The sequence below is a fragment of the Thrips palmi genome, unplaced genomic scaffold (genome assembly GCF_012932325.1).
Source record: "Thrips palmi isolate BJ-2018 unplaced genomic scaffold, TpBJ-2018v1 HiC_scaffold_12, whole genome shotgun sequence".
NCBI lineage: Eukaryota > Metazoa > Arthropoda > Insecta > Thysanoptera > Thripidae > Thrips > Thrips palmi.
Window position 1 is genome coordinate 3,606,645 of NW_023144623.1, and position 27,378 is coordinate 3,634,022.

The window sequence follows — 27,378 nt, forward strand, 5'->3', positions numbered from 1 at the left end:
AAAACCAGTAATTTTAAACGTCTGCAGATGCTATTTTCGGGCTCCAGTGAAGCACCCAGAATGAAGAACACAAAAGGGGTGGGTCTCCATGCTCGCTCAGAACATGAGACACGACTCTCAGATTACTATAGAAGTTCCATTATGATAAAGGGCAGGCCTCCTAGGTGAACCAGCAGATTCGAACCGTCTGGCGGACTGCTCTAAAATGTGCCCACACAACCCAGCAAGTGAGGCTGCTATTTGAACCTCCCGCCGCCACACCAACCCACCCCTTCTACCTCCCCCCCCCTCCCTTCTTCGCCCCTTCCCTCCCACCCGGCACCGGCGGCCAATCAGGAGGGCGATTGTGCGATTAGTCGGTTGGTGGTGCGAGGACTGCGAGGTGCGAATAGACTTGCTTGTGGTTGTTGTGGTTGAGGGAGAACAGGAGGACTTGTAAACTGGATTTATTTTGCCGTATGTTTTAGTTTATTCGCTAAACTGTGTTAGTGAGGTCCAGGAGTGTTCCCCAAACGACTGCCCTTCTTTCCTCGCGCTCCAGACGGGACTTCTGCGACGAAGCGTTTCACTGGACGCCTTTGTTTACATGTAACGTCTCGATGTACAAGGTTAGTTTCTTTTATGCTATTTTCTATTTGCCTCGATCGCTTTTCTGTAACACTGCGGTTTAATTTTCTTCTTGTTCCCATTGTTTCAGACGTGAGCTGTTGTTTGCCAGAGCTGCAGTTGCCAACGCATTGGAGGACACTGACAGGATGTGTTCAAAGAGCTGAACCATCTCGCTTCCTCCTGATGAAGTCGCCAACCCCAATGCCAGTTTCGCCCTCGTCCTCCTCCGCTGCAGTCAATATGCAGGCCATGGGCACCCGGAGGTCCTCTACACAGAGCATTAACGTTGTCATCGAGAAGCTGAAGAGGGAGCCGAATAATGAAATCCTCTCTGACCCTGATAATCCTGACAGTGACAGCGACTGTGACGTTGCTCCTCCTGTGTCACCCTTATCTAGTCCCACAAACGTCAGCAAGGATATTTTGACACAGGATGAAAAATCCACTGAATTTTTGCGTCTCTGTGCTCTAGCAGAGAGTCTAGTTTCACAATGTGGGTCCAGGCAGTTCCTTCAACGGTGCAAGATTATGGAAGATATAATAAGTAATTGGCAGAAGAATGTAGAAGTTGTAGTTGTCCCTCACTCTAAAGGTGACCAAAATTTGCATCATGTATTTCTTGGCATGTTTGTATTGTTTTCTTACTCTCAGTCTTTATTTTCAGATGGAGAATGTGTTTCTACTGACATCAACAAAGATGTTCTCTCTATTTGCCTTGATGGTAACATCTATGTGGTAGCAGTTGATTCATATCTTTAAATGCCAATTCTAATACTTATTTTCCTTTTGCATTTTCCCAGGTCCTCTTGTCCAGGAAGGTTCCAAACAAGATGCCAATAATGACTCTGATAATCAAAAGAACTCCATTGATTTAACAACAAGTGATGATGATTTGTATTTGCCATGTAAGTTGAATATCTTAAATTTTCTTGTATCAGGGTTTGATCTTGCTGGAGATCAACTGATATTGTATTATTTTCAGCTCATGAGGATGATTCTTCAAATTCTGAGAGTTCTTCACTTGACCCTGATGATTTCTGGGATGAAAATGACAAACAGGAACCGTCAAAAACAGAAACTAACAATGACAAGTCGGTTTTATGCCACATCTGCAGCAAGATGTTTGTTAACCGACAAAGACTGAAAAGGCACCTAAGAACTCATACAGGAGAGAAGTCTTATGAGTGCCAAGTTTGCAATAGGAAATATAGGCAAAGTGGTTCTCTTAGTGCTCATATGAGAACCCATACGGGAGACAGGCCCTATGAATGCACGATATGTGACAAAAGGTTTACTAGAGGCACTGATCTACGTGCTCATCTTCGGTTCCATTCAGGTGAAAAGCCTTATGAATGCACTATTTGCTTGCAGAAATTCAAACATAAAAATGATCTCAAAAAACATACAAGAATTCATACCGGAGAAAAACCTTATGAGTGCACGTTATGTGATATGAGTTTTATTCAAAAACATAATCTTGAAGGTCATGTTAGAAGTCGGCACACAGGAGAAAAACCCTTTGAATGTGCACAATGTGGTAAGAAGTACTGTCGAAAGGATCAGGTTAGAATTCATCTTAAAAATTGTGGGACAGGGGAAAAGAAAGATGGGAAAAAAAGGGTAAGAGGACCTGGAACTGGGCGCCCTCAGGTGTGCTACATTTGCAATTTGAAGTTCAGTAGCAACTACAGTCTCGAGAAACATTTTGCAGTATCCCACACTGGTGAAAAGCCATACCAGTGCTCAGTTTGCCTAAAGAAAATTGCTTGTCCTTCTGGTTTCCGAATCCATCTCAGAACCCATACTGGGGAGAGAAGTTTTGAATGCTCAGTTTGTGATAAAAAGTTCACCACCAACGTTAATCTCAAGACTCATCTTCGAACTCATACAGGAGAAAAGCCCTTCGAGTGCCCAGTTTGCAACAAGAGGTTTAACCAATCATGTGAACTAAAAGCTCATGCCAGAGTTCATACCGGAGAGAAGCCTTTTGAGTGCGAAGTTTGTGGTAAGAAGTTTGCTCAAGGAAGTACACTAAGAAAACATCTTCAAACTCATGAAGCGAAGTAGGCCGTTGTATTTACAGTTTTCAGTGTGTTGTCTAGTGAAATTATTATATCAGCATCACAATGTCGGAACACATTGTAAGACAGTATTCAGGATTTTCCATGGTCATTAAGGGGAGACCCCACTGAAATATCATTATAGTTTTACCACTTTTGTCTATTTATAGTTTTTGCATTCTCAATCCCTATACCCATCCCTAATACTTCTTTGCCACATTTTGTCATAAAAGACCTCCCCTATCAGTAATCACATTCTAAGAGACCATGCATTGCAAATGGCAGCTAATTCAGCAATTTTTTGTTAAACTTTTGCAATACTTTGTGGTTGGTTCTTTCTTCCTAGTGACAAGATATTGAATAAAGAAATGTGCCCTTGGGTATTCGGGGGTAAAATTTTATCCTTTATCAAACTTACTTAGCACGGAAGTTGTATTTCAATTCCCTCTCACCGTATTCAGAGCTTTTAAGTCAAAACTTGGCAATAATTATCAAAAGTTTTTCATTTTTCAGCTGAAATTTCTAGTTATTTTCAACGTTTGTTTCTAGTGACCTCTGTTAAATATGCTTTGAAAACCCTGAAGAAACGGTCTCCTGAATGTTTTTTATTATATCTTGTCACAAGGGGCTTTTGGTGCACACCTTCATTCCCATACGTTTTTCTGTGATACCTGAGGAAAGTTTCTCTTAATAAATTCTCAAATATACGTTCTTGTCAATTTTTTTTGCTTTGTAACTTGAAACAATGATCAGCTAAGTACCGTTTACTAGAAAATAGCATTTACAGTAGGGTCACCTCACCTTGTAGGATCTCAAACATCGTTTTCAGTAAGGTTGAATCAAAGTTTTTTTTTTTTTTTTTTTTTTTTTTTGGGGGGGGGGGGAGATTTACAGAACCTGTGATGATAAAAATGTGGTCAGTCAAATGTGGAAGCAATATAAAAGAACACCCTTACAATGTTTTTTTGTACCTGTTCCTTAATTAAACAAGCATAAACTTATTCTTAATTTTTCAAGGTGCTTGCCCCCCTGCTTGTCTCTGGCTGTGTGGCTTAAGGAATTTATTTGGTATGTGTATGTAACTTGTTGATTGTGTCCATTCCAACAGAGCACTTCCTTATGGCTTTTTTTTATGTGGGCTCAAATTTTAAAAAATATATATAAGTCTGTGGTGAGATAAACTTACAGATGAACTAAACAAAAAGACTTAGTTTGTTGCCCTTCAGTCATAGTCTTTGACCAAAACTTTCCATAAAAAAAAAATGGACGGTAGATCTAAAAAGGAAATTGTGGAAAGAGGCCTTTGGCTAAGTAATGAGGCAGCCTGATCAACACTTTGTGCACACACACTAAAGTCTATAAAAATATAATTGTTTGCTCTTTGGACCAATTTTTGTTGTTGGTGTTGTTGTTGAAAAACCCGATTCTTGGTACTTGGCCAAGAACCAACAGAACACACACAAAGGGTGCTCTCGGCCGGCGAGACTTGGATATTGCGAGCATTTTCCACTAATAAGTTCGCCCAGGGATTACAATTGCAACATTCCAACACACGACTCACAACCAAATTCCCTCATTCTTTGCCAATACGAGGCTCTTCCACTCTTTGAAGTGCCTCGGCTTTTTTTATAGTCACTCTCCGAGACGCAAAAGCATTTTGTCTCTCTGTCTTGGCGCCACTCCCCTAGCTGGTGTGTGACTTATTTCGAATAAACAGCGCCAATGGACCACGACTGGCCGACCAATCCTGTGGCACTGGCAATCCCCCCCCCCTCCCTCCCCCTCTTCCCCTTCCTCGAAGCCTGTGGAGAAAATTGTTTACATATCTGAGTTCCTGTTAATTAAAAATGAAAGAAGTGAAATCCCTGGTTGTACATGTGAACGAATGCCCTACTCACTCCGAGTTGCCGGAACTCTAACTCTGCGGTTGCAAGTCTTTGTTTACATGTAGCGAAGGGCAGCAGCATGATAAACGAGGTTAGTTTTCGTGTTGTTGTTTTCTGTTTTAGTCGATCTCATGCATTTAGTTTCGTTTTTAATTGTTTCAGACTTGAACTGCCGTTTTTCGTGGGTGAACCTCCGTCAGAATCAAGATGTGCTGGAGACTGAACCATCTTGCTTCCTCCTCATGAACCATGAACATTCTTAAATTATTCTCCATGTCATGAAGTTGCCAAATCCCCTATCAGTTTCACCCTCGTCCTCCTCTCCTGCTTCTCTCGCTATGCTCACCAACGCCCCAGGAACCTGGAGGTCTGCGACAGGAAGCCTTAGGGTTTCATCGGAGAAGTCGAAAAGGCATTTCGTTGACGAAAGCCAATCAGACCCTGATGATCCTGATAGTGACTGTGATGTTGCTCCTCCTCCTCTCGTCCCCTCAAACCTGACTCAAGGGAATAAAAGTGGGCAAAAAATGACAAGGGAAGAAAAATGTGAAGAATTTTTGTGCCTGTATGCAAGGGCTAGGAATTTGGTTTCGCAATGTGTTGGCGAACAGCTTCTCAAAAGGTGCAAGATAATGACAGAAATTATATCTAGTTGGGAAAAGAATATAGAAGTTGAAGTCGTCCAGAACACTTCAGGTGTGCCGAACTCAATTTATATCTTGTAATCATTTTGTGTGTTCTTTTATTTAATCCTTAGTTTACTTTTCAGGTGGAAAACATGTCCCTAATGGCACCCAAAAAAAGAGAGCCCCTCTTTGCCTTGATGGTAACATTAATGAAATAGTTGTTATTGGTGAATTGCCTCAATGGTCAAATGTAAATACAAACTTTATTTCGTACTTTGACAGCACCCAACATCCAGGATAAAAGCAACCAAAAGAAAAATACTATCCAAGAACGAAGGATGTTTTCTTGCACCATGTGCAGTAAGATGTTAACTACGCCACTAGCACTTAAATTACACTTAAGAATCCATACAGGGGAAAAGCCTTTTGAGTGCCAAGTTTGCAATAAGAAGTTTGAACAGTCAAGCTCTCTGGGAGTTCATTTGAGAACACATGATGAAAAGGCAGGGGAGAACACTCTGAAAGCAGAGAGGTCGGTTATGTGCCACATTGATAGCAGGATAACAAATACTTCAGGTGCGTTAACCCCTTATTTTTCTTTCTCTTTTCTTTGAAATTCTTGGATTATGTTTTTCATCTCAAGTCTACTGTTTAGGTGATGGAGATATCTCCTCTGACATCGAGGAAATTTCCCTTTCTGTTGTTGATGGTAAAATTAATGGTTTAGTTATGGAGTAATTATTGATCTCTTTGAAATGCCAATCCTTATTGGAAATCATTTTTCTCATCAGCTCCTCACATCGTGGTCGATACTGAACAAGAGAATGGTGACATCAATTGTCAAGAAAACTCTAGAACTTTGTCACAAAGTGAAGATGTTTCACATTTGCCCTGTGAGTTGAAAGTGTGTTGTGTATTTCTAGTTGTTACTTGTAGAGGGACTCGTAAAATAGTTTTTGAAGCAGTATGGATGTGCTTTAAATGCCAATTTTAAAACTAATTTGATTATTTTGTCTTTTTTTGTCATCAGCACCGCACATCCAGGATGAAACCAGCCAGGATGATGATAATAATGACAATTTTAAGGAAGTTGAAAGTCCTGAGAATTCTATTGATGTGGCTGCAAGTGATGATGATGGTTCATATTCACCTTGTGAGTCAAAAATCTGGTATATTGTTAGGACTGCATTGCATGACACCTGGAAATCAACTTCTATTCTTGTAATTGCAGCTGTTGGTGACAAGTCCTCGGATTCTGAGAGCTCTTCAGATGAATCTAATAATGTGCGTAATAAGAATATTCAACCCAAACCGGACAAGATTATCCACGAAGGAAAAACTATGTTCCCTTGCACCATGTGTTCTAAGATGTTGACTACCGCACTCGGATTTAGATTACACTTAAGAACCCATACAGGGGAAAAGCCTTATGAGTGCCATGTTTGCAATAAGAAGTATCGACAATCAAGTGCTCTTGCAGTTCATAAAAGAACACATACTGGAGAAAAGCCTTATGAATGTGCTGTTTGCGGTAAGAAGTATAATAGAAAGATCCATCTAAGAAATCATCTTCAAGGCCATGAACAGCCCAGTGAGGGTAATGCTCCCAAAGAAAAAAGGACATTTTTGTGCCACATCTGCAGCAAGATGTTTACTGCACAAAAATCACTCAGCTCACACCTACGAACTCATACGGGAGAAAAACCCTACATGTGCCATTTTTGTGATAAAACTTTCTCGCAGAGTGGTAACCTTAGAACTCACATAAGAACCCACACTGGAGAAAAGCCTTCGAAATGCACTATTTGTGACAAGAAGTTTAATAGAAGTAGTGCTCTGAGGTATCATCTTCTCTCCCACCAGGGGGAAAAGCCAGAGGAGTGTACTATTTGTTCCATGAAGTTCAGAGGCAAAGCCAATCTCAAAAGACACATTAGAACCCATACTGGTGAGAAACTCTATACGTGCACATTTTGCGAGAAGAAGTTTGCCAGAAAACATACTCTTCGAGCCCATGTTGCCAATAAACATACAGAAGAAAAGCCTTTTGAGTGCACATTGTGTGGTAAAAAGTACAGTAGAAGCATTGACTTGAAGAATCATCATGATAATACTCATGTTGCCAATAAACCTGGTTATAAAGGTAAAAAAAAGAAACCACAGCCTCAGGAATGTCCAATATGCAAAAAGCAGTTAAGTAATAAACATATTCTCAGAGAACATCTTAGAATCCATACTGGGGAAAAGGCATATGAGTGCCCAATTTGCCAGAAGAAGATAAGTTCTCTCAGTAATATCCAGGCGCATCTTAGAACTCACTCTGGGGAGAGGCCTTTTGAGTGCACAGTGTGCAGCAAGCGTTTTAGCCTCAAAGCTAATCTTAAAACGCATCTTAGAAGACACACAGGGGAAAGGCCTTTCGAGTGCACAATATGCAAAAAGAGGTTCAATCAATCATGTGAGCTCAAAGAGCATACTAGAATTCACACAGGTGAAAAGCCTTATGAGTGCACTGTTTGTAATAGGAAGTTCACACAATCAAGTACTCTCAAGAAACATTTTAAAACTCATGAACCAAAGTAGGCCTTTGAATGCCTTGTTTGCAATCAGATGTATGGCAGTATTAGATCTTGTCTTTTGACCGAAAAAAATGGACCTATCATCTTCATGTACCAAACCTACAGGACTGATCATTTAAAAAAATACCATCTAGGGAGGGAAAAGAATCGCTTTTAATTAATTTGATGTAACTGATAGAAACTTATACTTGTCTTGATTTGTAGCTATTTAATAATTGCGTAAATTTTGGTACTCATTGGAGTGCCCTAAATTCATCCCCCCCTTTTTTTTCTCTTTTCTAATTTTATTGTTAAATAAAAATTTGAAGAAAATTTGTCTCTACCCTCTTACCCAGCTTGTGCTAGTTTTCTCATGTGTGTTTTATGGCATTGATTGTCTGGCCATGCGCAACTGTTTGTTTTCGGAACCTGTCAAATACACTCTCGAGTAACTTTAAAGCAACAATTCTGTTTCAACCTGCCATCCAAGTCACCCAAAGTCACCCGCCTCTATGGCAAGAGATCAGCGTCTTCGGGCTGATGCAGAAGCAGTCATAGTCCCCTTAAAATAATATCAATTGTCCCCATTGATTTAATTTTCTGAAACTACCCATCCTCCACATACTTTCTTCCCCTCTCCCCCCCTCCCCCATTTTCCTTCCTCCCTCTCGCACTGCGAATAACAGAGGCGGCGCGCAGGCAGACGGACCTTTATTTTGTGACAACACAGTAAAAAGCTGAAATCAGTTGTGGAATTTTCGGATTGCTCTAATAGGGACGTGAGATCTATCGCCTCGTACTGAATTTAACAAGTACCTGCCCGTTTGCCCTCAATTCCAATCGGTCGCTCTGCCATGGAGCATTTTGCTGGACGCCTTTGTTTACATGTAGCGATGGGCAACAGCATGATATTCAAGGTTAGTTTTCGTGAGTTTGTTTTCTGTTTTCGGCGATCTTCTTCTTGTGCCATTACTATGGCCCTTCTTTAGAGAGTTTGACGGGTGACTAAAGGCCACTGCTACCCCACAAGTGCGAGAGAGACAGTCATCCTCGGCTCTCATCCTTTCAACAACGCTTAGTTGTCTGTTTGTTTTAATTGTTTCAGATGAAAACTGTTGTTAACCGGAGCTGCAATTAACGATTGGGTTACTCTTATTGACTCAAAATGAATGTGAAGGTTTGAACCATCCTGCTTCCCTCTGCTTAAGTCGCCAACTTGTCTACCAGTTTCGCGCTGCTTCTGTCAACATGCTCAGCAAGGCCCTGAGCACCCGGAGGTCCCCAAGAGGAGGGCCTGGTGTTTCAACGGAGAAGGCCAAGAGGCAGGTTTTTGATGAAAGCCATTCCGACCCTGATGATCCTGATAGTGACTGTGACGTTGCTCTTCCTGCATCCATCGCACCGAACCTGAGTCAAAGGAAGAAAAGTGGAAACCACCTGACAAAAGAGGAGAAATATAATGAATTTTTGCGCCTGTGTGCCAAGGCTGGGAAACTGGTTTCAAAATGTGCCAGGGGGGAGTTTCTGGATAGATGCAAGATGATGAAAGATATAATATCTAGTTGGAAGAAGAATGTAGAAGTTAGAGTCACCTCAAACACTTCAGGTGTCTCTGACACGTTTCAGAACACAAGTTTGGGACTAGAATCTCTAAAAGAAACGTCTCACAATGAAAGAAATATGTATCACTGCGTCATCTGCCATCAGTTGTATCCTACAGCACTAGGACTTAGATTACACTTGAGAATCCACACAGGGGTAAAACCCTATGAGTGCCGAGTTTGCGATGAGAAGTTTGAACAGTCAAGTGCTCTTGGAGTGCACTTGAGAACACATGCTGGAGGAAAGCCAGCGGAAAACAATGTGAAAGGAGTGAGGAATGATACGAGTCATGTGGACAGCAGGATCACAAATGGTACAGGTGTGTAAGCCTCAAATTAAGTTTTTAATCTTTTTTTTTTATTTTGGGCAGATTTTGTTTTTTATCCCGTCTTATGTTAAGGTGATGGAGATGTCACTTCTGATGCCCATGAAATTCCCCTTTCAGTTTATAGTAAAATTGCATTTTTTTTTTGCTGTGGAGTGTTTATTGATCTCATATGATTCAATTGATTCAAATGACAATCCTTGTTGAAAATAATTTGTCTCAGCAGCTCCTCATACTCTGGCTGATACTAAACGACATGATGGTGGCTTCAGTAATCAAGAAATCTCTGTTACCTCATCACAGACTGAAGATGATTGTGGTTTGCCCTGTGAGTAGAAAATATTTTTGTTTTTTTGCTTTGTTTTTTTTTTTTCAGTAAAAAACTGTTTTTCTTAAGTAGAAAAAAGTGACTTTTTAATTCTTTTTAGAAACACTTGTGTCATAAAACTCAATTTATTAGTGAAAGGTCTTTTCAATGGCATCAACTCATATCCTAAGAGAGATGCTTCACCTCTATTTTGTTTCTGAGTTATTTTATTAATTTTTAGTTGTTTCCCCCAAAGTTGTTTCCCCCTCATGGCAGCAGAAAAGGTACCGAGCCTGTAAATTCTAACAACATCCCTTTGGCACCGAAAAAAGATAGCATTGCCCTTTTTTAGTGCCTCCCTTAGTTTTCCTGAAAAACAAAGAAAAAGATTAAATGTGGCAAAAAACCTCAAATCTGAAGAAAAATAAAAGAGAGCTTAGTAAACAAATGTTAATACTGTAGCCTATACTGGGTTGATACTTTCAATTGTGCCAATGCAATCTCTCTTTTTTTTTTTTTAAGTGTTTTTGAAGGTTTAACTACCAGAATGAAGACTGGGTACCTTTTCCTTTGTCTCATGAACTTCCTGTCACACATATTTCTAGTACATCAAAGTTTCACTATACTGTATCCTTAATTTGTGTCAGTGGATTAATCACTTGAAATGACTATTCTAAAGGTAATCTTTTTTTACGTCATCAGCAGCCCTCATCAAGGATAAAACCAACCAGGATGATAATGATGAAGATAATTTTAAGGAGGTTACAAGTTCTGAGGACTCTATTGATTTAGCTTCAAGTGATGACGATTCAGATTCACCTTGTGAGTCAAAACTTTGGAATGTTGTTGCTACGGCATTGCACCTGCCCTGGGAATCAACTTCAATTTTTTATTTTTTAGCACCCCTCATCAAGGATGAAACCAACCAGGATAAAACCAACCAGGGTAAAACCAACCAGGATAAAACCCACAGAGATGAAACCAACGAGGATGATAATGATGCAGACAATTTTAAGGAGGTTACAAGTCCTGAAAACTCTAATGATTTAGCTTCAAGTGATGACGATTCATATGCACCTTGTGAGTCAAAAATTTGAAATTTGGAATGTTGTTGCCACTGCAATGCACCTTGGAATCAACTTTTTTTTTTTATTTTTTTATTTCAGTATTTGAAGAGGATTTCTCAGATTCTGAGTGTTCTTCAGGCGTCCCTGATGATCTTTGGAGTGCCAAGAACAAGCCGGAACAGAAAAAGAAGAAGGCTGTAACAAAAGATAGATTAGTTTTGTGCCATGTTTGTAGTAAGATGATTAAACCTCAAAGACTTCGAGCACACTTAAGAGTCCACTCAGGGGAGAAACCTTACGAATGTGAAGTTTGCAATATGAAGTTCAGTCAAAGAGGTAATCTTAGGAGCCATATGACTACCCATTCAGAGGAGAAGCCTCATAAGTGCACTATTTGTGAAAAGAAATTTAGTACTATGAGAGGTCTCAAAGGTCATCTTCAAATCCATAGAGGTGAAAAGCCTTATGAGTGCAAGCTGTGCTCGAGGAAGTTTAGTAACGCATCTAATCTTAAGAAACATGTTAGAGTGCATACAGGAGAAAAGCCATTTGAATGTACAATTTGCAATATGAGGTATACACAAAAACATAGTCTTGATTCTCATGTTGCCAATTCCCACACAGGAGTGAAGCCTTTTGAATGCACACAATGTAGCAGGAAGTTCAGATTTAGGAGTCAGCTGAATGCTCATATTAAAGCCCATTCAAAGCAAAGGAAAAAATATACGGGTGAAAAGCCCTTTGAGTGCTCAACTTGCTATAAGAAGTTTAGCAACAAACATATTCTGAGGAGACATGTCGAGGTAATCCACAATGGGGTATTGTCATTTAAATGCTCAATTTGCAACAAGCTTCTTACTAGCTCTTCTGGTCTCCAAGCCCATCTTAGAACCCACACTGGAGAGAGGCCATTTGAGTGCACTACTTGTGGTAAAAGGTTCACCCTCAAGGGTAATCTTCAAACTCATATTCGAACCCATACAGGGGAGAAGCAATTTGAGTGCCCAGTTTGCAACAAAAGATTTAATCAGTCATGTCAACTCAAATCTCATGCTCGAGTGCACACTGGTGAAAAGCCTTATGAGTGCAAAGTGTGCAATAAGAAATTTTCCCAAGGAAGCACACTAAGAAAACATCTTGTGACTCATGATACCAAATAGGCTTTCAAATTGTGTGCGTTCTGGCAAAGCATTATCAGATCTCATTTTAGAATTTGATATCGGGAGAAGCCCCTTGGGCCAGGTTAAATCGAATTTCTGTACTCACCTTTTTGTGTGTGCCTCATTCCTCAATTTTTTAATTTTAAATATTGTAAAACTTTTATTTATTTCTGGTTATTTCGTTTTACTTTAACCTGTGACAAACTTTCAAAAAGCAATAGAACCTGTCAAAGCATAGTCAAAGACACAGTGAGTTTCCTTTTTCAAATTTTCTATCTCATTTGTGTCTAATTGCTTGCTGTAAATTTTCAGCTGAGCCCAACTCTTTCCCAAGTAGGTAATATTTTGGTGTAAATGGAGGGGGTGAGGAAAATAAGAGGAAAATAATGTCAAATCCATGTATATGTCTATTGTTCAAATAAAACCTTACGCTAAGCTTGTTTAAAGCTCGCTAAGTTTGTTTTTGTGGAGCATCATCACAGTGAAGCTAATTTGATTGAAGGTCGTGGTTTAGCCAGCTTTTGACTCTGAAGTGTACCTTGAAACAGCCTCTTTCCACTCGCACGGGCGAACGGCACAGTCCTAGGTGGAGAAAGAGAAATTTTCCATCTTCCTCCCATTGCCCCCATTGTTCCCAATGAACTCATCGGTGGACGCCTTCGCCGCGTCTTTCTTTCGCATTCACCTCGAGCGGCATTCCCTGTCACTTGGAAGGGAGGATCAAGGATCGTCTCCTTGCCTTTGTGTGTGGCGTTCTGTTGCACGTGTCGAATGGGTTGCCTGCCCACACGGCGCTTGTGGCAGAGGCTGTTAGAACTATTAATGCCTTCGGCTCGGGAACGGATGCTTGTCCTGGCGTTCTGACCATTGTCGGTATGAGTTTGAAGAAAACAAAATACTCAGAATTAAAGGATATGTGAGCAAAAATTTAGATTGAGGCGCACTTGATACGACATTTTCGAGAAAATCGAAGACTGCTGTTAGGGTTGGTGGAGCCGGCTGCATTGCATTGACACCATAGACTAATTCCACTGAGCTTCTCTCCACTCAGTCGTCCTTGCTCCCACTTTGTTCCCGCACCCTTGGCGGATGCCCCTGAGTGCAAGAGCATAGACAGGCAAGAGAGACAAGTGGAACTTCAAATTGGTTGCTCGCAGGCACCGGCCCATCAAGTTCAATTACTCTTAATTTTTTTTTTTTTTTTGGAAAATGGAGGGCACGTAGTAATTTTTGATTACCAAAGATATATGAGGCACAGGTAGAAGAGTGAGCCTTGGTCCTTCCCCGGTACCCGGCCCTCCCCCCACTCCGTATGGGCGGTCACACGTTCTCTCTTGCACTCATGGGGCTTTCCGTGTAGGTGCAAGAGAGATGTAGACTCTCGGAATCAGTCTACAGTGCGAATAGCACGTCGGTGGGCCGGACAGTACTGCCAATAATGTGAGTGAATGCAGTGTTGTGACGGCTGACGGCTCTCAAATGCCGAAATATTGTATAGTTCACTTTGTTTAAGGAATGTTGAGCAGCGAAGTCCATGATTGTTCTTAAAAACGACTGCCCCACTCGCCCCGATGTTCAGTCGGACACTCTGCGACAGGGAGTCTCGCTGGCGTCGTTGTTTACACGTAGCAAGGCGCAAAAGCAAGTTATCTGAGGTTAGTTTCCGTCATGTTGTTTTCTGGTTTCGGCGTCCTCATGCATTTGGCTTTCAATGGTTTAGTTCTAATTGTTTCAGACGTGAACCCTAGTTTTCCTTAGCTGTGGTTGTCTACTCAAATGGGCACTCTGCTGGACTCAAGCTAGCGCTCAACGCGCGCTTTTGAATGGGCGCTTCAATTCTTCAGAATATTTGATATTTTGCGATTATTGCTCCACGATTTTATCATGAGTGCCTGCTCTGTCCGAGGCTGCACTGTAAGCTATGCCAAGCGACCTGAGGGGGTGATGCTTTTCACGTAAGTATCAGTGTTTAATTTTGTACTTTAGGTTTTGCCGGCTTGTTTATTTGTTGGCATCAAATTTATTGTTTACCAATCCTTACTTTTCTTTAGAATTCCTAAAGATGAGAGGCGTCCAGCTTGGGTGGAAGCGCTTAAAGGGAAGGGATCCAATTGGGTCCCGCCTTCAAGTGTCAGGATTTGTAGCCAGCACTTTGCACCCGAAGCCTTTTGGAAAAATCATCCTGGGAAAAGGCAGAAAGTTCTACTTCCTGGTGCTATTCCTACTCTGCAACTTCGGCCAGCTTCTACTGTGAGTTGTTGTGTCTAGAAGTGACGTTAGCCACTTGTTGTGACTTATCAGCTGTCGAATTATGTATCCAGGAGGTGCGCGACGGGGGAACGGGGGAGAGCCCGACACTGCTACCACCTCCCTTGAATGAATGCGCAGAAAAAATGTCAGAAAAGGAAAAATATGACAATTTTTTGAGCCTGTGTGCTCAGGCTGCAGATCTGGTTTCAAAATGTGATGTTATGCTGTTTCTTGATAAGTGCAAGATAATAAAAGACATCATATCTAGTTTAGAGAAGAATGTAGAAGTTGTAGTTATCTCAAATCCTCTAGGTGAGTAGCGCTGCGCTCACTTTACATTTTGTTATCATTTTTGGCTCTTTTATTGATCTATCATTTTCCTTTCAGGCGATAAACGTGTTCCTGATGGCACCCACCAACAAAGAATCCATCTTTGCCTTGATGGTGACATTGATAAACTGATTAATATTAAGTATTGGTAAATTGCTCTAGTGGCCAAATATAAACTCAAACTTCATTTGCTATGTTGACAGGACCCCAGGTTCTGGGTAAAGACAATGAGCCCCAAGTTTGCAATAAGAAGTTTAAACAGTCAAGGTCTCTTTTGAGGGCACAAGCTGGGGAAAAGCAAGGGGATAACACTCTGAAAAGAGAGAGTTTAGTCATGTGCCGAAAAAACAGCAGGATCACGAACTGTTCTGGTCTGTAGATCTCAAATTTCTTAATTACCTTTTAAAAAATTTCTTGGACTATGATTTTTACTTATAGTCCTCTATTTAGGTGATAAAGGTGTCTCCTCTGACGTTCATGAAATCCCCCTTCATGTTGATGGTATAAATGATGCTTTTGTTTTGGAGCATTAATTAATTGATCACTTGAAATGTCAATCCTTGATTGAAAAAATTTTCTCAGCAGCTCCCGTCATGTTGGCTGATACTAAACAAGATGATGATGACTTCCATCATCAAAGGAAATCTGTAAATTTGTCACAGAGTGATAATTCAAGTTTGCCCAGTGAGTTGAAAATTTATTTTGTTGTTTATTTTTAGCTTTCATTAGGAGATCGGTTGATAAAAAAGTTTTCTAGTCAGAATCAACTGCTCTATATGTTAATTGTTTGTTGTTATAATTTTTATCATTGTCTGCCATCAGCACCCCACATCCAGGATAAGACGGACCAGAATGATAGTAAGGACAATTTTCATGATGTTGCAAGTCTTAAGAACTCTTTCAATCAGTCTCCAAGTGATGGTGATACATTTTTGCCTTCTGAGTAAAAAATTTGTTTTGTTATTATTACTACATTGCTCCTGGTTTATGGTCCTTCAGGTCCTTCAGGCGTCCCTGATGATCTTCGGAGTGCCAAGAACAAGCCGAAACAGAAAAAGAAGAAGACTGTAAGAGGAGAGAGATCAGTTTTGTGCCATGTCTGTAGTAAGATGATGAAACCTCAAAAACTTCGAGCACACTTAAGAATCCACTCAGGGGAGAAACCTTACGAGTGTAAAGTTTGCAATAGGAAGTTCGGTCAGACAAGTAATCTTAGGAACCATATGTCTACTATCCATTCAGAGGAGAAGCCTCATGAGTGCAGCATTTGTGGAAAGAAGTTTAAAGTTATGAAAAATCTCAAAGCTCATCTTGAATTCCATAGAGGTGAAAAGCGTTATGAATGCCGCATTTGCTCAAAGAAGTTCCGTCTTCCATCTGGTTTAAAGAAACATGCTAGAGTGCATACAGGAGAAAAGCCATTTGAATGCACAATTTGTAATACAAGGTTTACACAAAAACATGGTCTTGATACTCATGTTGCAAATTTCCACACAGGAGTGAAGCCTTTTGAGTGCACACAATGTGGCAAGAAGTACAGGTTTAGGAGTCAACTGAATTCTCATATTAAAGCCCACAAAGAGAAAGAGAAAGATGTGAAGAATGGAACAAAGATAGGCAAAAGCCATACAGGTAAAAAGCCTTTTGAATGCGCAGTTTGCAACAAGAGGTTTGGTCAGTCATGTGAACTGGAAGCTCATGCTCAAGTTCACACTAGAGACATTAGCGAAGCCTTATGAGTGTCAGTGAGGATTGAGAAAATTGACCACGGAAGAAACCTAAGGAAACATTTCATGTTTGCAGGCCAGCACTCACTTTAAATTGAATGTCAGCTTTCTCCTTTTCACTTTTTAATGTCTGTTCCGTCCAATTTTTGATAAAATATTTTGTTTAACTTTTAATAAGATAGTTTGAAGTATGTCATCTTCCATGGAGATGAATATCAGTGCTATGCATTGCATTGACACCACAGACTAATTCCACTCAGCTTTTTCCACTCCGTCTTCCTTGCACCTGCTTGCATCCTTCCAGAAAAATAAACTTATGTCCATGGACTCAGAGATTGATTATTAAACCATTTGAAGAGAGAAATTAAATAAATTGAACTGAAAGCACTTGTATGTCGTTAAAAACAATTTTTTGAATGATACCTCATATAATCCTGCCATTAAGTAGCAGTGGCTCTTTAAACTGATGGATCTGGTTTTACCAGCTATTTTACGAAGAATACATGTGTGAGCTGTACGCAGTCTGGCAACAGGAGCAACTGATCCTGTAAGGTGGATGCTCTTGCTTGAAGCTGAAGACAAATCAGAAGTCATAAACTCGAACCAATGGTTCAAAGGGCACAAACCGTGCAGCTACTTCAACTGTGAGGATTGAGGCTGGCCACTGGAAAGCCCACTGTCACAACCTTTGGGTGCTCCACCAGCAGCTTGTGCTTCATTGAAGAAGGGCACTTCTGCTGATTCACCATGCATGGGAAAGAGACGACTGCTTGTAAACGATCAGATACATAACAGCGAGAACTGAGAACTTCAAACATCCTTTCAGGCAACTGGAACGAATATTTCATCTTTTTCCTCTGTTTGGTTCTATAGAATATAGAAAGTGTTACTAGGATAAGGAGACAATGTCAAAGTCGTACCTAATGATGAATGAATGAAACTGACAGCGCTAACATTACGCATGGAGACACACAGTTTTACGTCATAGAAACCATAAAATAACACAGCCGAAGGGTTCCATAGAGAGGAAGCCAAGAAAAACTGTGGAAATGACTTTCCCAAAGCAACCCTGCTCCTGGTGTTTGGTTTATCGCGGGCCAGGTGGTCGCAGTGCGAGCAGCAGGGTTGCCAGACCCCTAGTGCACTGCCCCGCAGCCAGAGCGCGCTCGACCCGCCGCTTCCCGCCACCTTTCAAAATAGCCTAAAACCGCCTAATGAAAGCACCATCCCGCCTAAATTTGCGGGCAAAATACTCAAAAATCAGATTTTAATGTTTAAGTCTTTATTTGTTCCGTGACAATACAAAACAATGAAATAGGCCCTAACCCCAAAGTTTTCGTCTTCAAACCCTAGAAATAATACGGTGCGGTCAAACTACCTCGGCGGCGAGGTATTGGTGCTCTCGACTTGGACCCGAAACAAGCCGAAACAGCCAATAAAGACCATTTCGATCACTTGGAATCAAAACCGCCCAAATTTGTATCATTTATAGCCTAATTTGCGATTTCCCGGAAATCGGAATTTCGACCCGCCGACTGAGACAAAAAAATAGCCTAAGTGGCGGTTTCTAGCCTAATCTGGCAACCCTGGCGAGCAGTGCGTACAGAGACCACTATCCTGCGAATAATTTGGCGGGTCCCTTCGCTTTCGTTTTGACAACAGCAACAGCTGATGGGCAGACGTCAGAGGATTGTTTTGGAGGACTTTCGCACTGTTGTTTTGCCTGTTTTCCTATACTCAAGAGCAGTATGGTCCAGGATTGCACCGAAGAAACACATCTCTGCGTCGAAGCGTCTCGCTGACGTCTTTGTTTACGTGCAGCCAGGGGCAACAGCGTGATGCACGAGGTTAGTTCCCCTGAGTTTGTTTTTTATTTTCTTCAACCTCACGCGGTAAAGATTGCTATCAGGATTTTTTTTTGTTTCAATCGTTTCAGACGGAATCTGTCGTTCTCAAGAGCTGATGTTGCAGATTGGGGATCACTAAGACTCAAGATGTATTGGAGCCCAAGTGTTGAACCATCTCGCTTCCTCTTGATCAAGTCGCCAACTCCTCTGCCAGTTTTGCCCTAGTTCTCCTCCCCGCTTCAGTCAACATGCTCAGCAACGCTGGGGGTACCCGGAGGTCCCCAAGAGGAGGGCCTGGTGCCTTAACGGAGAAGTTGAAGAAGCAGCTTGTTGATGAGAGCCTCTCCGACCCTGACGATCCTGGCAGTGATTGTGTTGTTGCTCCTCTTGTGTCTGTCCCATCAAACGGCTTGAATGAAGGCAGAAAAGACATGTCAATGGAAGAAAAATGTACAAAATTTTTACGCCTCTGTGCCAGGGCGCGTAATTTGGTTTCTCAAAGTAGAGGGCAGCTGTTTCTTGAAAGGATGGAGGATATAATATCTAGCATGGAAAAATATCGAGAAGTTGTTGTCATTTCAAACACCTTAGGTGTGCAGAACTTCATTTATAATTTTTTATCATTGTTAAATGTCTTTTTTGATCAGTTGTCTATTTTTCAGGTGAAAAACATGTCCCCAATGACACTCGTCAACAAAAAGTCTCCCGATGCCTTAAAGGTAACATGGAGAAGTTACGTATCTAATATTGGTGGATTGCTTTAATAGCAAACAGTAAATGAAAACTTTATTTGCCATGTTGACAGCCCCCCTTATTTGGAATAACAGCAACCAAAAGAAAAATACTTATACGGAAAGAAGGATATTTCCCTGCTCCATCTGCAATAAGACGTTAACTACACCACTAGGATTGAGATTACACTTCAGAATCCATACAGGTGAAAAACCTTTCGAGTGCCAAGTTTGCTGGAAGAAGTTTGAACAATCAAGTTCTCTTGGAGTTCATTTGAGGACACATGCTGGAGAAAAGGCAGGGGAGAACACTCTGGAAGGAGAGAGATTGGTTGGTAACTACATCGACAGAAGGATACAAAACACTTCAGGTTCGTAGACCTCAACTTAAATTTATTTTTCAAATGCTTGCATTGTCTTTTTATTTATTTTTAAGTCTTCTTTTCCAAATGTTGTTTTGAAATGACAACCCTTATTGAAAATTCTTTGTTTCTCACCAGCTCCTCCTATTCAGGCTGACACTATACGCAATGATGATAACTTCAATAGTCAAGAGAACTCTATTACATTGGCACAAAGTGATGATGATTCATGTCTGCTCTGTGAGTTAAAATTGTATTTTGTTATTTATTTCTAGGTATTACCTGGAGACAGATTCATAAAGTAGTTCTAACTAAAGTTATTTAGTATGGATGAATTGCCTCAAATGTCAATGGTGTAAATTATAAATCTAATTTTATCATTATGTCATGTTATGTCATCAGCGTCCCATACCCAGGATGAAACCAACCATGACAATACCGACCAGGATGAAACCAACCATAACGATACCGACCAGAATGAAACCAACCAGGATGAAACCAAACAAGATGAAATTGGCCAGGATGAAATCAACCAGTCTAATAATGATGATAATAGTGATAATAATGACAATTTTAAGGAAGTTGAAAGTGAGAACTCTATTAATTCGGCTTCAAGTGATGATGATTCATATTCACCTTGTGAGTTTAAAAAATCTGATATGTTGTTGGGTATTTTTGCATTGCACCTGGAATTTCACCTTTATTGTTTTGATTACAGCTCTTGGTCACAAGTCTTTGGATTCTGAGTGCTCTTCAGATGAATCTAACGATATAAGTGATGACAATACAAGATTCAAACCAAAGAAGATTATCCACGAAGGAAGAACAATGTTCCCCTGCACCATGTGTAGTAAGATGTTAACTACAGCACTCGGCTTTAGATTACACTTAAGAACCCATACAGGGGAAAAGCCGTATAATTGCCATGTTTGCAATAAGAAGTTTGCACAACCAAGTGCTCTTAGAGGTCATATAAGAACACATACTGGAGAAAAACCATATGAATGTGCCATTTGTGGTAAGAAGTATGATAAGAAGATCTATCTAAGCTTTCATCTCCGGCTCCATTCTTCGGGAGCACTAACCTGTGAGGAGGAAAATGCTCCCGAAGAAGAGAGGACATTTTTGTGTCACATCTGTAGCAAGATGTTTACTACGCAAAAATCCCTCAGCTCACACCTACAAACTCACTCAGGAGAAAAGTCTTACCTGTGCCATTTTTGTGATAAGTCTTTCTCGCAGAGTAGTAATCTCAGAAGTCATATAAGAATCCATACTGATGAAAGACCGTTTGAATGCACCATTTGTGGCAAGAAGTTTAGGGAGAAAAGGGGTCTTAATCTACATCTTCAATTCCATCGGGGTGAAAAGCCATTGGAGTGCCATATTTGTTCTAAGAGGTTTAGAGGAAAAGCGAATCTTCGAAAACATATAAGAACCCATACTGGTGAAAAGCCTTTTACGTGCTCACATTGTGATCAGAAGTTTACTCAGAAACATGCTCTGGACGCTCATGTTGCAAATCGTCATACTGGAGAAAAGCCCTTTGAGTGCACTCAATGTGATAAAAAGTACAGTCAAAGGAGTCTACTGAATGCTCATGTTAATGCAGTCCATTTAGGTAAAAAACCAAAAAGCTTGCGTGCCCATGTGTGCCCACTTTGCAATAAAACTTTGTCCAGCGGATATCTTCTCAAGCAACATGTTGAAGTTACCCACACTGGAGATAGGCCTTTCGAGTGCCCAATTTGTCAAAAGAAGATAAGTAGCTCTTCTAATCTCAAGACTCATATTAAAACTCACTCTGGGGAGAGGTGTTTTGAATGCACTGTTTGTCACAAGAGGTACAGCACTAAAGCTAATCTTGGAACTCATTTTAGAACTCATACAGGAGAAAGGCCCTTTGAGTGCACAGTTTGCAACAAGAAGTTCAAACAATCATATGAACTTAAAGAGCATAGCAGAATTCACACTGGAGATAGACCTTTTGGGTGCACAGTTTGTGAAAAGAAATTCACCCAAGCAGGCACTCTTAGAAAACATCTTCAAACTCATAAACCACGGTAGGCCTTTGAATGCATAGCTAGGTGTAAAAAGTTCTGACCAAGCATTTCAGATCTCATTTTATAATTAAAAGGTTTTGGGAGAAGCCTAAAAGACTTGTTTTCATCAGAGCCGTATGGCTCTGCGGCTCTGGTTTTCATCATATGTATGTAGAAGAAAAATATTTTATTGCTTTTTGTTTTGCAATCTTATTTTATAAAGACTACCCAATGAAAATTTGCATTTTATTTAAGTTTCCCAATCCTAAGACACATTAAAATTACTCTCGGTACATTCAGATATTATTGGAAAATTCCTAAATCTCGGTAAATCTACTTCTTCGCATAGACTGCAACGTGCCAAATGGGTGGCCTACCTTGACGGCGTAGCTCTGAATGAAGGCCATGCGAATTGAAAAGAAATCCCGGCTTTAATATAACGCAAACTCTCGCCTCTCTCTGTAGAATGCAGAAGAGTTCCTTTCTTTGTCAAATAAGCAGAGGAAAGCGTTACTATGCCTGGGAGTTGAAACCAGGTCCCTCTTTGACGCCATGCAGGGAAGTGTTGCGGTGGCTGGGTTGGTTGAGGCGATGGCTGGCACAATCGACCTGAGTTCGTTCGCATCCCAGACTGATCTTTTTTCAGTTCACATCCCATGTCACATGTTCGATGGGTGGCCTACCTTCACGGCGCAATTGTTCCAAAGACGTTCATGGCGAATTTGAGGAAATTAGAGGCAGACGGTCGATCGGATGAGTCGGTAAAAGCGTCGTCCATCAAGCGACCTGGGTTTAATGCCCAGATCCATGTTTCATTTCCTTCGTTACCACCTCCCAACCATCAGTCTGAGTTATACCGCGCCTTTTTGCATGTGGAGCGGTGGCTCAGTGGGCAGGAGTGTCGCCCGCTGCGAGTAAGGATCCTGGGTTCGAATCCCTGACACTCAAATCTTTTCATCAGTTTACCACTTGAATCTGGTATCATCAGTGCAAGTTTCCGGACAGGCACTTCTAAGCGAGTTCGTGGCTGAGTGGGCTAAGGAGTTGGCTGTCACGGCGAGGGCTTGGGTTCGAGTCCCCGGGTGCACGAATCTTTTCCTGAGTTCGGTTCCCAAATCCTGTACAATGGCTCTAAGATTGGGTGTCTCTGATGTATGTGTCACCGTGGCTCAGTTGGCAGAGCGATGAATACATGGAAGGGGCTGGCACGAGAAGGTCTTGGGTTCAACTCCCAGGTGAGGCAAGAGAGAGGAAGGGCTGGCATAAGATTGACTTGGGTTCAACTCCCAGGCGGGAAAGAGGAAGGGCCGGCATAAGATGGACTTGGGTTCAACTCCCAGGCGAGGAAGAGGAAGGGCTGGCATAAGCTGGAATTGGGTTCAACTCCCAGGCGAGGCGAGGATGAGGAAGGGCCTGCACAAGATGGCCTTGGGTTCAACTCCCAAGCGAGGGGAGGAAGAGGAAGGGCCGGCGTAAGAAGGACTTGGGTTCAACGCCCAGGCGTGGCAGGAGAGAGGAAGAGCCGGCGCAAGTAAGATTAAGGTTCAACTCCCAGTCTAGGCGAGAAAGAATCTAATGTCGCTATTCGGATACTAAGAATCAGTTCCTACGAAAGGTGAAAAAGACGATAGGTACAAAATCACATTGTATCAACGACGACCTATTTTTGTCATCAATTTTGACAATACAATTTTACGACGGGCCGATGCGTAGTTGACGTCAGTTTACCCTAGAAGTAAGACTTAGTAAAAAAGAGATTCAGTGTATGCAGGCATTTTCTGTGCATCAGCTCGTCGTAAAAGAAAAATTCAAATTAAACATTGATAAAAGATTCGTGTCAGGTAGCTGTACGTATGGCTATTGTGTTGTTGACAATATTTCTTCGCACTTTGTCCCCCCTCTTCTGCAAGACCGTTTACGCCGCTTGGACTCCCTTCCTGGGAGTTGAACCCAGTGCCACCGCCCTCGCCTCTCTCGTCGCACTCGCCTCTTGTCTGGGAGTTGAACCCAAGTTCTTCTTGTGCCGGCCCTTCCTCTCTCTCGCCTCGCCTGGGAGTTGAACCCAAGTCCTTCTTGTACCGGCCCTTCCTCTTTCTCGCCTGGGAGTTGAACCCAAGACCTTCTCGTGCCGGCACTTCCTCTCTCGCCTCGCATGGGAGTTGAACCCAATTCCAGCTTGTACCGGCCCTTCCTGTTCCTCGCCTGGGAGTTGAACCCAAGTCCATCTTATGCCGGCCCTTCCTCTTTCCCGCCTGGGAGTTGAACCCAAGTCCATCTTATGCCAGCCCTTCCTCTCTCTTGCCTCACCTGGGAGTTGAACCCAAGACCTTCTCGTGCCAGCCCCTTCCATGTATTCATCGCTCTGCCAACTGAGCCACGGTGACACATACCTCAGAGCCACCCAATCTTAGAGCCATTGTACGGGATTTGGGAACCAAACTCAGGAAAAGATTCGTGCACCCGGGGACTCGAACCCAAGCCCTTGCCGTGACAGCCAACTCCTTAGCCCACTCAGCCACGAACTCGCTTAGAGGTGCCTGCCCCGAAACTTGCACTGTTGATACCAGATTCAAGTGGTAAACTGATGAAAAGATTTGAGTGTCAGGGATTCGAACCCAGGATCCTCACTCGCAGCGGGCGACACTCTTGCCCACTGAGCCACCGCTCCACTTACTAAAGGCGCGCTATAACTCAGACTGATGGTTGGGAGGCGGTAACGAAGGAAAAGAAACATGGACCTGAGCATTGAACCCAGGTCCCTTGGTGGGCGACGCTTTTTGCCGACTGAGTTGGTCATGACGTTCCGGACCGACCGTCTGAGACCAACCGCCCAATCGTGGGGCCACCTTAACACTCGCGGGTCACACGCGAGGCTCGAGGCCCATTTAGCGACTCTGGAGCTCAAAACGCGTCTGGGATTTTGACCGCCTGCACGGCCTCCCAGTTGAAACCGCGCGCCGCCACGTGTGCTTGCGCCGTGCCCAACGCCTGCGAACTGCGGGGTAGGCAACGCGGTGGACACCTCCCCACGGCGGGCTGGCCTACCTTGTCGTCTGCAGGGGCGCGGCCGTCGCACAGTGGGCCAATAGTAGACCGGTGGAGGCGGCCAAACTCCAGAAGCGTTTTGAGCTCCAGAGTCTCTAAACAGAACTCGAACCGTGCGTGTGACCACACCATTTGATTCTTCGATCGGTGAGCAGTCCATTGGTGGGGTCACACGCGAGGCTCGAGGCAGAGCCCGGCATCGGCACCCATCTGACGCTCGGTCTCGTCCCGTCGATGCGGCTGTCCCGACTCGACTCGTCCCGCCGCACTCATTCGGTCTTGCTTGCGCTTGCTCGGCGAGACTCGCCACCAAAACGGGTCCCGTTTGGCACTACTGGAGTGAGGTGAGGGAGGGACGGGGTCGAGTCGACAGCGCCGGCCAGGCGTCTACCTCGTCTACCCAACCAAGCCACCCAAGCGAGCGGGCGGCTGTGCCTATGCTTGCGTTCGAAGCGTGTGTCGTCTCTGTCGCACAGCAGCGGGCGGGTCGGACCTCTCTCTCCCAACCGACTGATTCGGACGCACACACGCAGGCGTGCGAATGCTCTGTCGTCGCTCGCTCGCTGGCAGCAAGCGACGACGCCTCGGCGTCCCGCCGCCCGCGTCTGTCTGTCTTCCGTGCCTCGGGCCTGGCCGGGCCTGGCTGGCCGAGACAGTGAGACTCGTCGCCCAGATGGGACTCGTTTGAGCAGATGCGTTCGGCCACACTCGGCGGCATTCGGCACATCGGTATCGTAGGTTCGGCTTTCTCGGACCTCTCTGTCGCACAACGACTCCCCGGCCGAGCCGCTCTGCACGGGTCCCATGGCGAGCTCCAGTGCCGGGCTCTGGCTCGAGGCCCATTTAGCGACTCTGGAACTCAAAACGCGTCTGGGATTTTGACCGCCTGCACGGCCTCCCAGTTGAAGCCGCGCGCCGCAGCGTGTGCTTGCGCCGTGCCCAACGCCTGCGAACTGCGGGGTAGGCAACGCGGTGGACACCTCGCCACGGCGAGTGGCTCGACCAAACTTGGGCTGATGATACCGTAGGCCGGGGTAATATGAGACAATTTCGGGGCAATATGAGACGCATGATTTTTACCGTTAGAATTATAATGCTCGTGGCATTTGATGACTCATCCCTGTCAACTTCACGGCGAAAAATGGTACCAACAAAGAGAAATTGATTTTTTACAGCAGTGGCTCTCTTTGTGGCCGAATAGCGAGCTCAGAGTCTTACGCAAACCAAACTCCGTCTCATATTACCCCGGCTTACGGTACCGGATGAAAATTGAATATGACCCAAATTGGAGTGTTCTGTGCCGGAGCACTCCGTCTTGTGTCCTGACGCTGTATCTAGCTAGGACCATTTCGGCCCTAATCAGTCTCTTTCTGGTGAAAAAGTTAAAGGCTTTCAGCATACGCCGCATAGGTAGGCAACCCATCGTGTACATCGCACTGGAGCTCAACTAGCGTCACACGACAAGTCATTTTCAGACCAAAATCAATGGGTCACAGACCATTGGGCACCGGGCATCTGTTTCTTAGGCCCACGAGAACACTCTCATTCCAGGAACGTGACATCACGTTCAAACGAACGTGACAAAATGTCACATTCGTTTGGATGTGAATTGGCCAAAAACCAGCTTGTTCACATTCAAACGAACATGACACAATGGTCAAACGAACGTGACATTTTCAACGTGATGTCACGTTCGTTTCAACGTGATGTCACGTTCCTGGAATGAGAGTGAAGGTTCCATATCTCCGACGAATCAGAGGTGGTCGACCATTTTCGACGCAAAGCGAGAGAGACTAAGTGACGAAACGACTCCTCGCCCGGCTGGTTAGATATTCGTCGCGGTGTTTCGCTTTGCGCTTTCCGGCCTGGGCAGGCTGACGTTCCGAGCACTGCTTGTCACTCTGTCTCTCTCGCTCCCTTGCGGGACGCCCCATGAGTGCGAGAGAGACAGAGTTACGAAAGCAGAGCTCAGAATCGGTCTGCTGGGCCGCGGCCCCGTGGAGCTTCGTGGAGCCGACCGAGTGAGACTAATGGCAGAGTGAGAGAGAGAGAGAGAGAGAGAGAGAGAGAGAGAGAGAGAGAGAGAGAGAGAGAGAGAGAGAGAGAGAGAGAGAGAGAGAGAGAGAGACACTGGAATACTAATCGGAACGCGATTCTTGACCCCCGCGCCCTCCTTTTTATTTAGAAAAAAGAAACAGAAACCACCGCTGAATGTAAGTGTGTGAAATAGACTAGACTAATTAGCAAGCAAAAGAAACGCGGGCTGAGTTTCATAAAATTTTATTAACTAAATACTAGGATAGTTTATGCTTGTTATAATCTGTACAGTTCAGTATACAACAAGGTAATAAATAGGTATGTACACAGCAACAGATCCACCGCAAATGTAAACCCAGACTAGAACAACATGGAAAACAATGAGGAAAAAGATGAAATGCAAATAAAATATGAGCAAATGAATCGATGAATGAATCGGTAAAATAAATAATAACATGACATGAAGTCTCCGAGTGGGGAAAAACCACCAGATTCGTAACAATAAAATATACATTACAGTGTTTGCTGGCCGGCCCTTTAGTTCTAAAGCGACTATAGCAAGTACCACCTGAAAGGCAATCAACAGTGGAAAGACTCTAAAAAACGCAAGAGCACAAAACATGAAGACCAGTATTCGGGACTCAATTGCGGCGAAAAAACCCGGGGGATATGTTCCTATCCCAATGAGAAATGGGTTGTCAGTCCAGTACGAAATCTGCATCAAGATCAAAACACGTCCATGGTGAGGACAGAGAAAAGGTTCCCAGTGTGGGTACTGTTTTTTTTTCGGCCACCCATTTCTCAATG

At 43.1% G+C, this 27,378-nt stretch overlaps 4 protein-coding genes across 15 annotated transcripts; all 4 read left to right on the forward strand.

Moving 5' to 3' along the window:
* The first annotated feature begins 369 nt into the window (after positions 1–369).
* On the forward strand, positions 370–3,379 carry LOC117640656 (gastrula zinc finger protein XlCGF57.1-like). The gene is made up of 5 exons (XM_034377433.1): positions 370–608; positions 698–1,201; positions 1,274–1,330; positions 1,410–1,514; positions 1,592–3,379. The coding sequence occupies exons 2-5, from the start codon at positions 793–795 to the stop codon at positions 2,674–2,676; spliced, it is 1,656 nt and encodes a 551-aa protein (XP_034233324.1). The 5' UTR covers positions 370–608; positions 698–792; the 3' UTR covers positions 2,677–3,379.
* Positions 3,380–4,420: 1,041 nt separating this feature from the next.
* Positions 4,421–12,646, forward strand: LOC117640452 (zinc finger protein 91-like). Its single transcript, XM_034376954.1, has 13 exons — positions 4,421–4,646; positions 4,718–5,251; positions 5,325–5,381; positions 5,464–5,757; positions 5,837–5,890; positions 5,973–6,074; positions 6,212–6,334; positions 6,413–7,761; positions 8,862–9,660; positions 9,893–9,994; positions 10,676–10,795; positions 10,874–11,053; positions 11,140–12,646. Exons 2-13 carry the CDS (start codon positions 4,834–4,836, stop codon positions 12,198–12,200), a joined length of 4,659 nt encoding a protein of 1,552 aa, XP_034232845.1. The 5' UTR covers positions 4,421–4,646; positions 4,718–4,833; the 3' UTR covers positions 12,201–12,646.
* A 970-nt stretch (positions 12,647–13,616) lies between these two features.
* LOC117640655 (zinc finger protein 354A-like) lies at positions 13,617–16,894 on the forward strand. Of its 11 annotated transcripts, none has more exons than XM_034377427.1 (10): positions 13,617–13,855; positions 13,936–14,155; positions 14,252–14,450; positions 14,522–14,762; positions 14,838–14,894; positions 14,984–15,151; positions 15,219–15,281; positions 15,363–15,464; positions 15,603–15,638; positions 15,780–16,894. In XM_034377427.1, exons 2-10 carry the CDS (start codon positions 14,085–14,087, stop codon positions 16,517–16,519), a joined length of 1,677 nt encoding a protein of 558 aa, XP_034233318.1. In that variant the 5' UTR covers positions 13,617–13,855; positions 13,936–14,084; the 3' UTR covers positions 16,520–16,894. The 11 variants fall into 11 exon arrangements, with proteins under 11 accessions (XP_034233318.1, XP_034233320.1, XP_034233312.1 ...); XM_034377429.1 differs by having other exon boundaries at positions 15,789–16,894; XM_034377421.1 differs by having other exon boundaries at positions 13,618–13,855; positions 15,603–15,701.
* An 848-nt stretch (positions 16,895–17,742) lies between these two features.
* Positions 17,743–21,721, forward strand: LOC117640654 (oocyte zinc finger protein XlCOF6-like). Of its 2 annotated transcripts, none has more exons than XM_034377419.1 (7): positions 17,743–18,354; positions 18,444–18,945; positions 19,017–19,073; positions 19,160–19,456; positions 19,586–19,687; positions 19,850–20,086; positions 20,166–21,721. In XM_034377419.1, exons 2-7 carry the CDS (start codon positions 18,603–18,605, stop codon positions 21,512–21,514), a joined length of 2,385 nt encoding a protein of 794 aa, XP_034233310.1. In that variant the 5' UTR covers positions 17,743–18,354; positions 18,444–18,602; the 3' UTR covers positions 21,515–21,721. The 2 variants fall into 2 exon arrangements, with proteins under 2 accessions (XP_034233310.1, XP_034233311.1); XM_034377420.1 differs by having other exon boundaries at positions 18,479–18,945.
* The last annotated feature ends 5,657 nt before the right edge of the window (positions 21,722–27,378 follow it).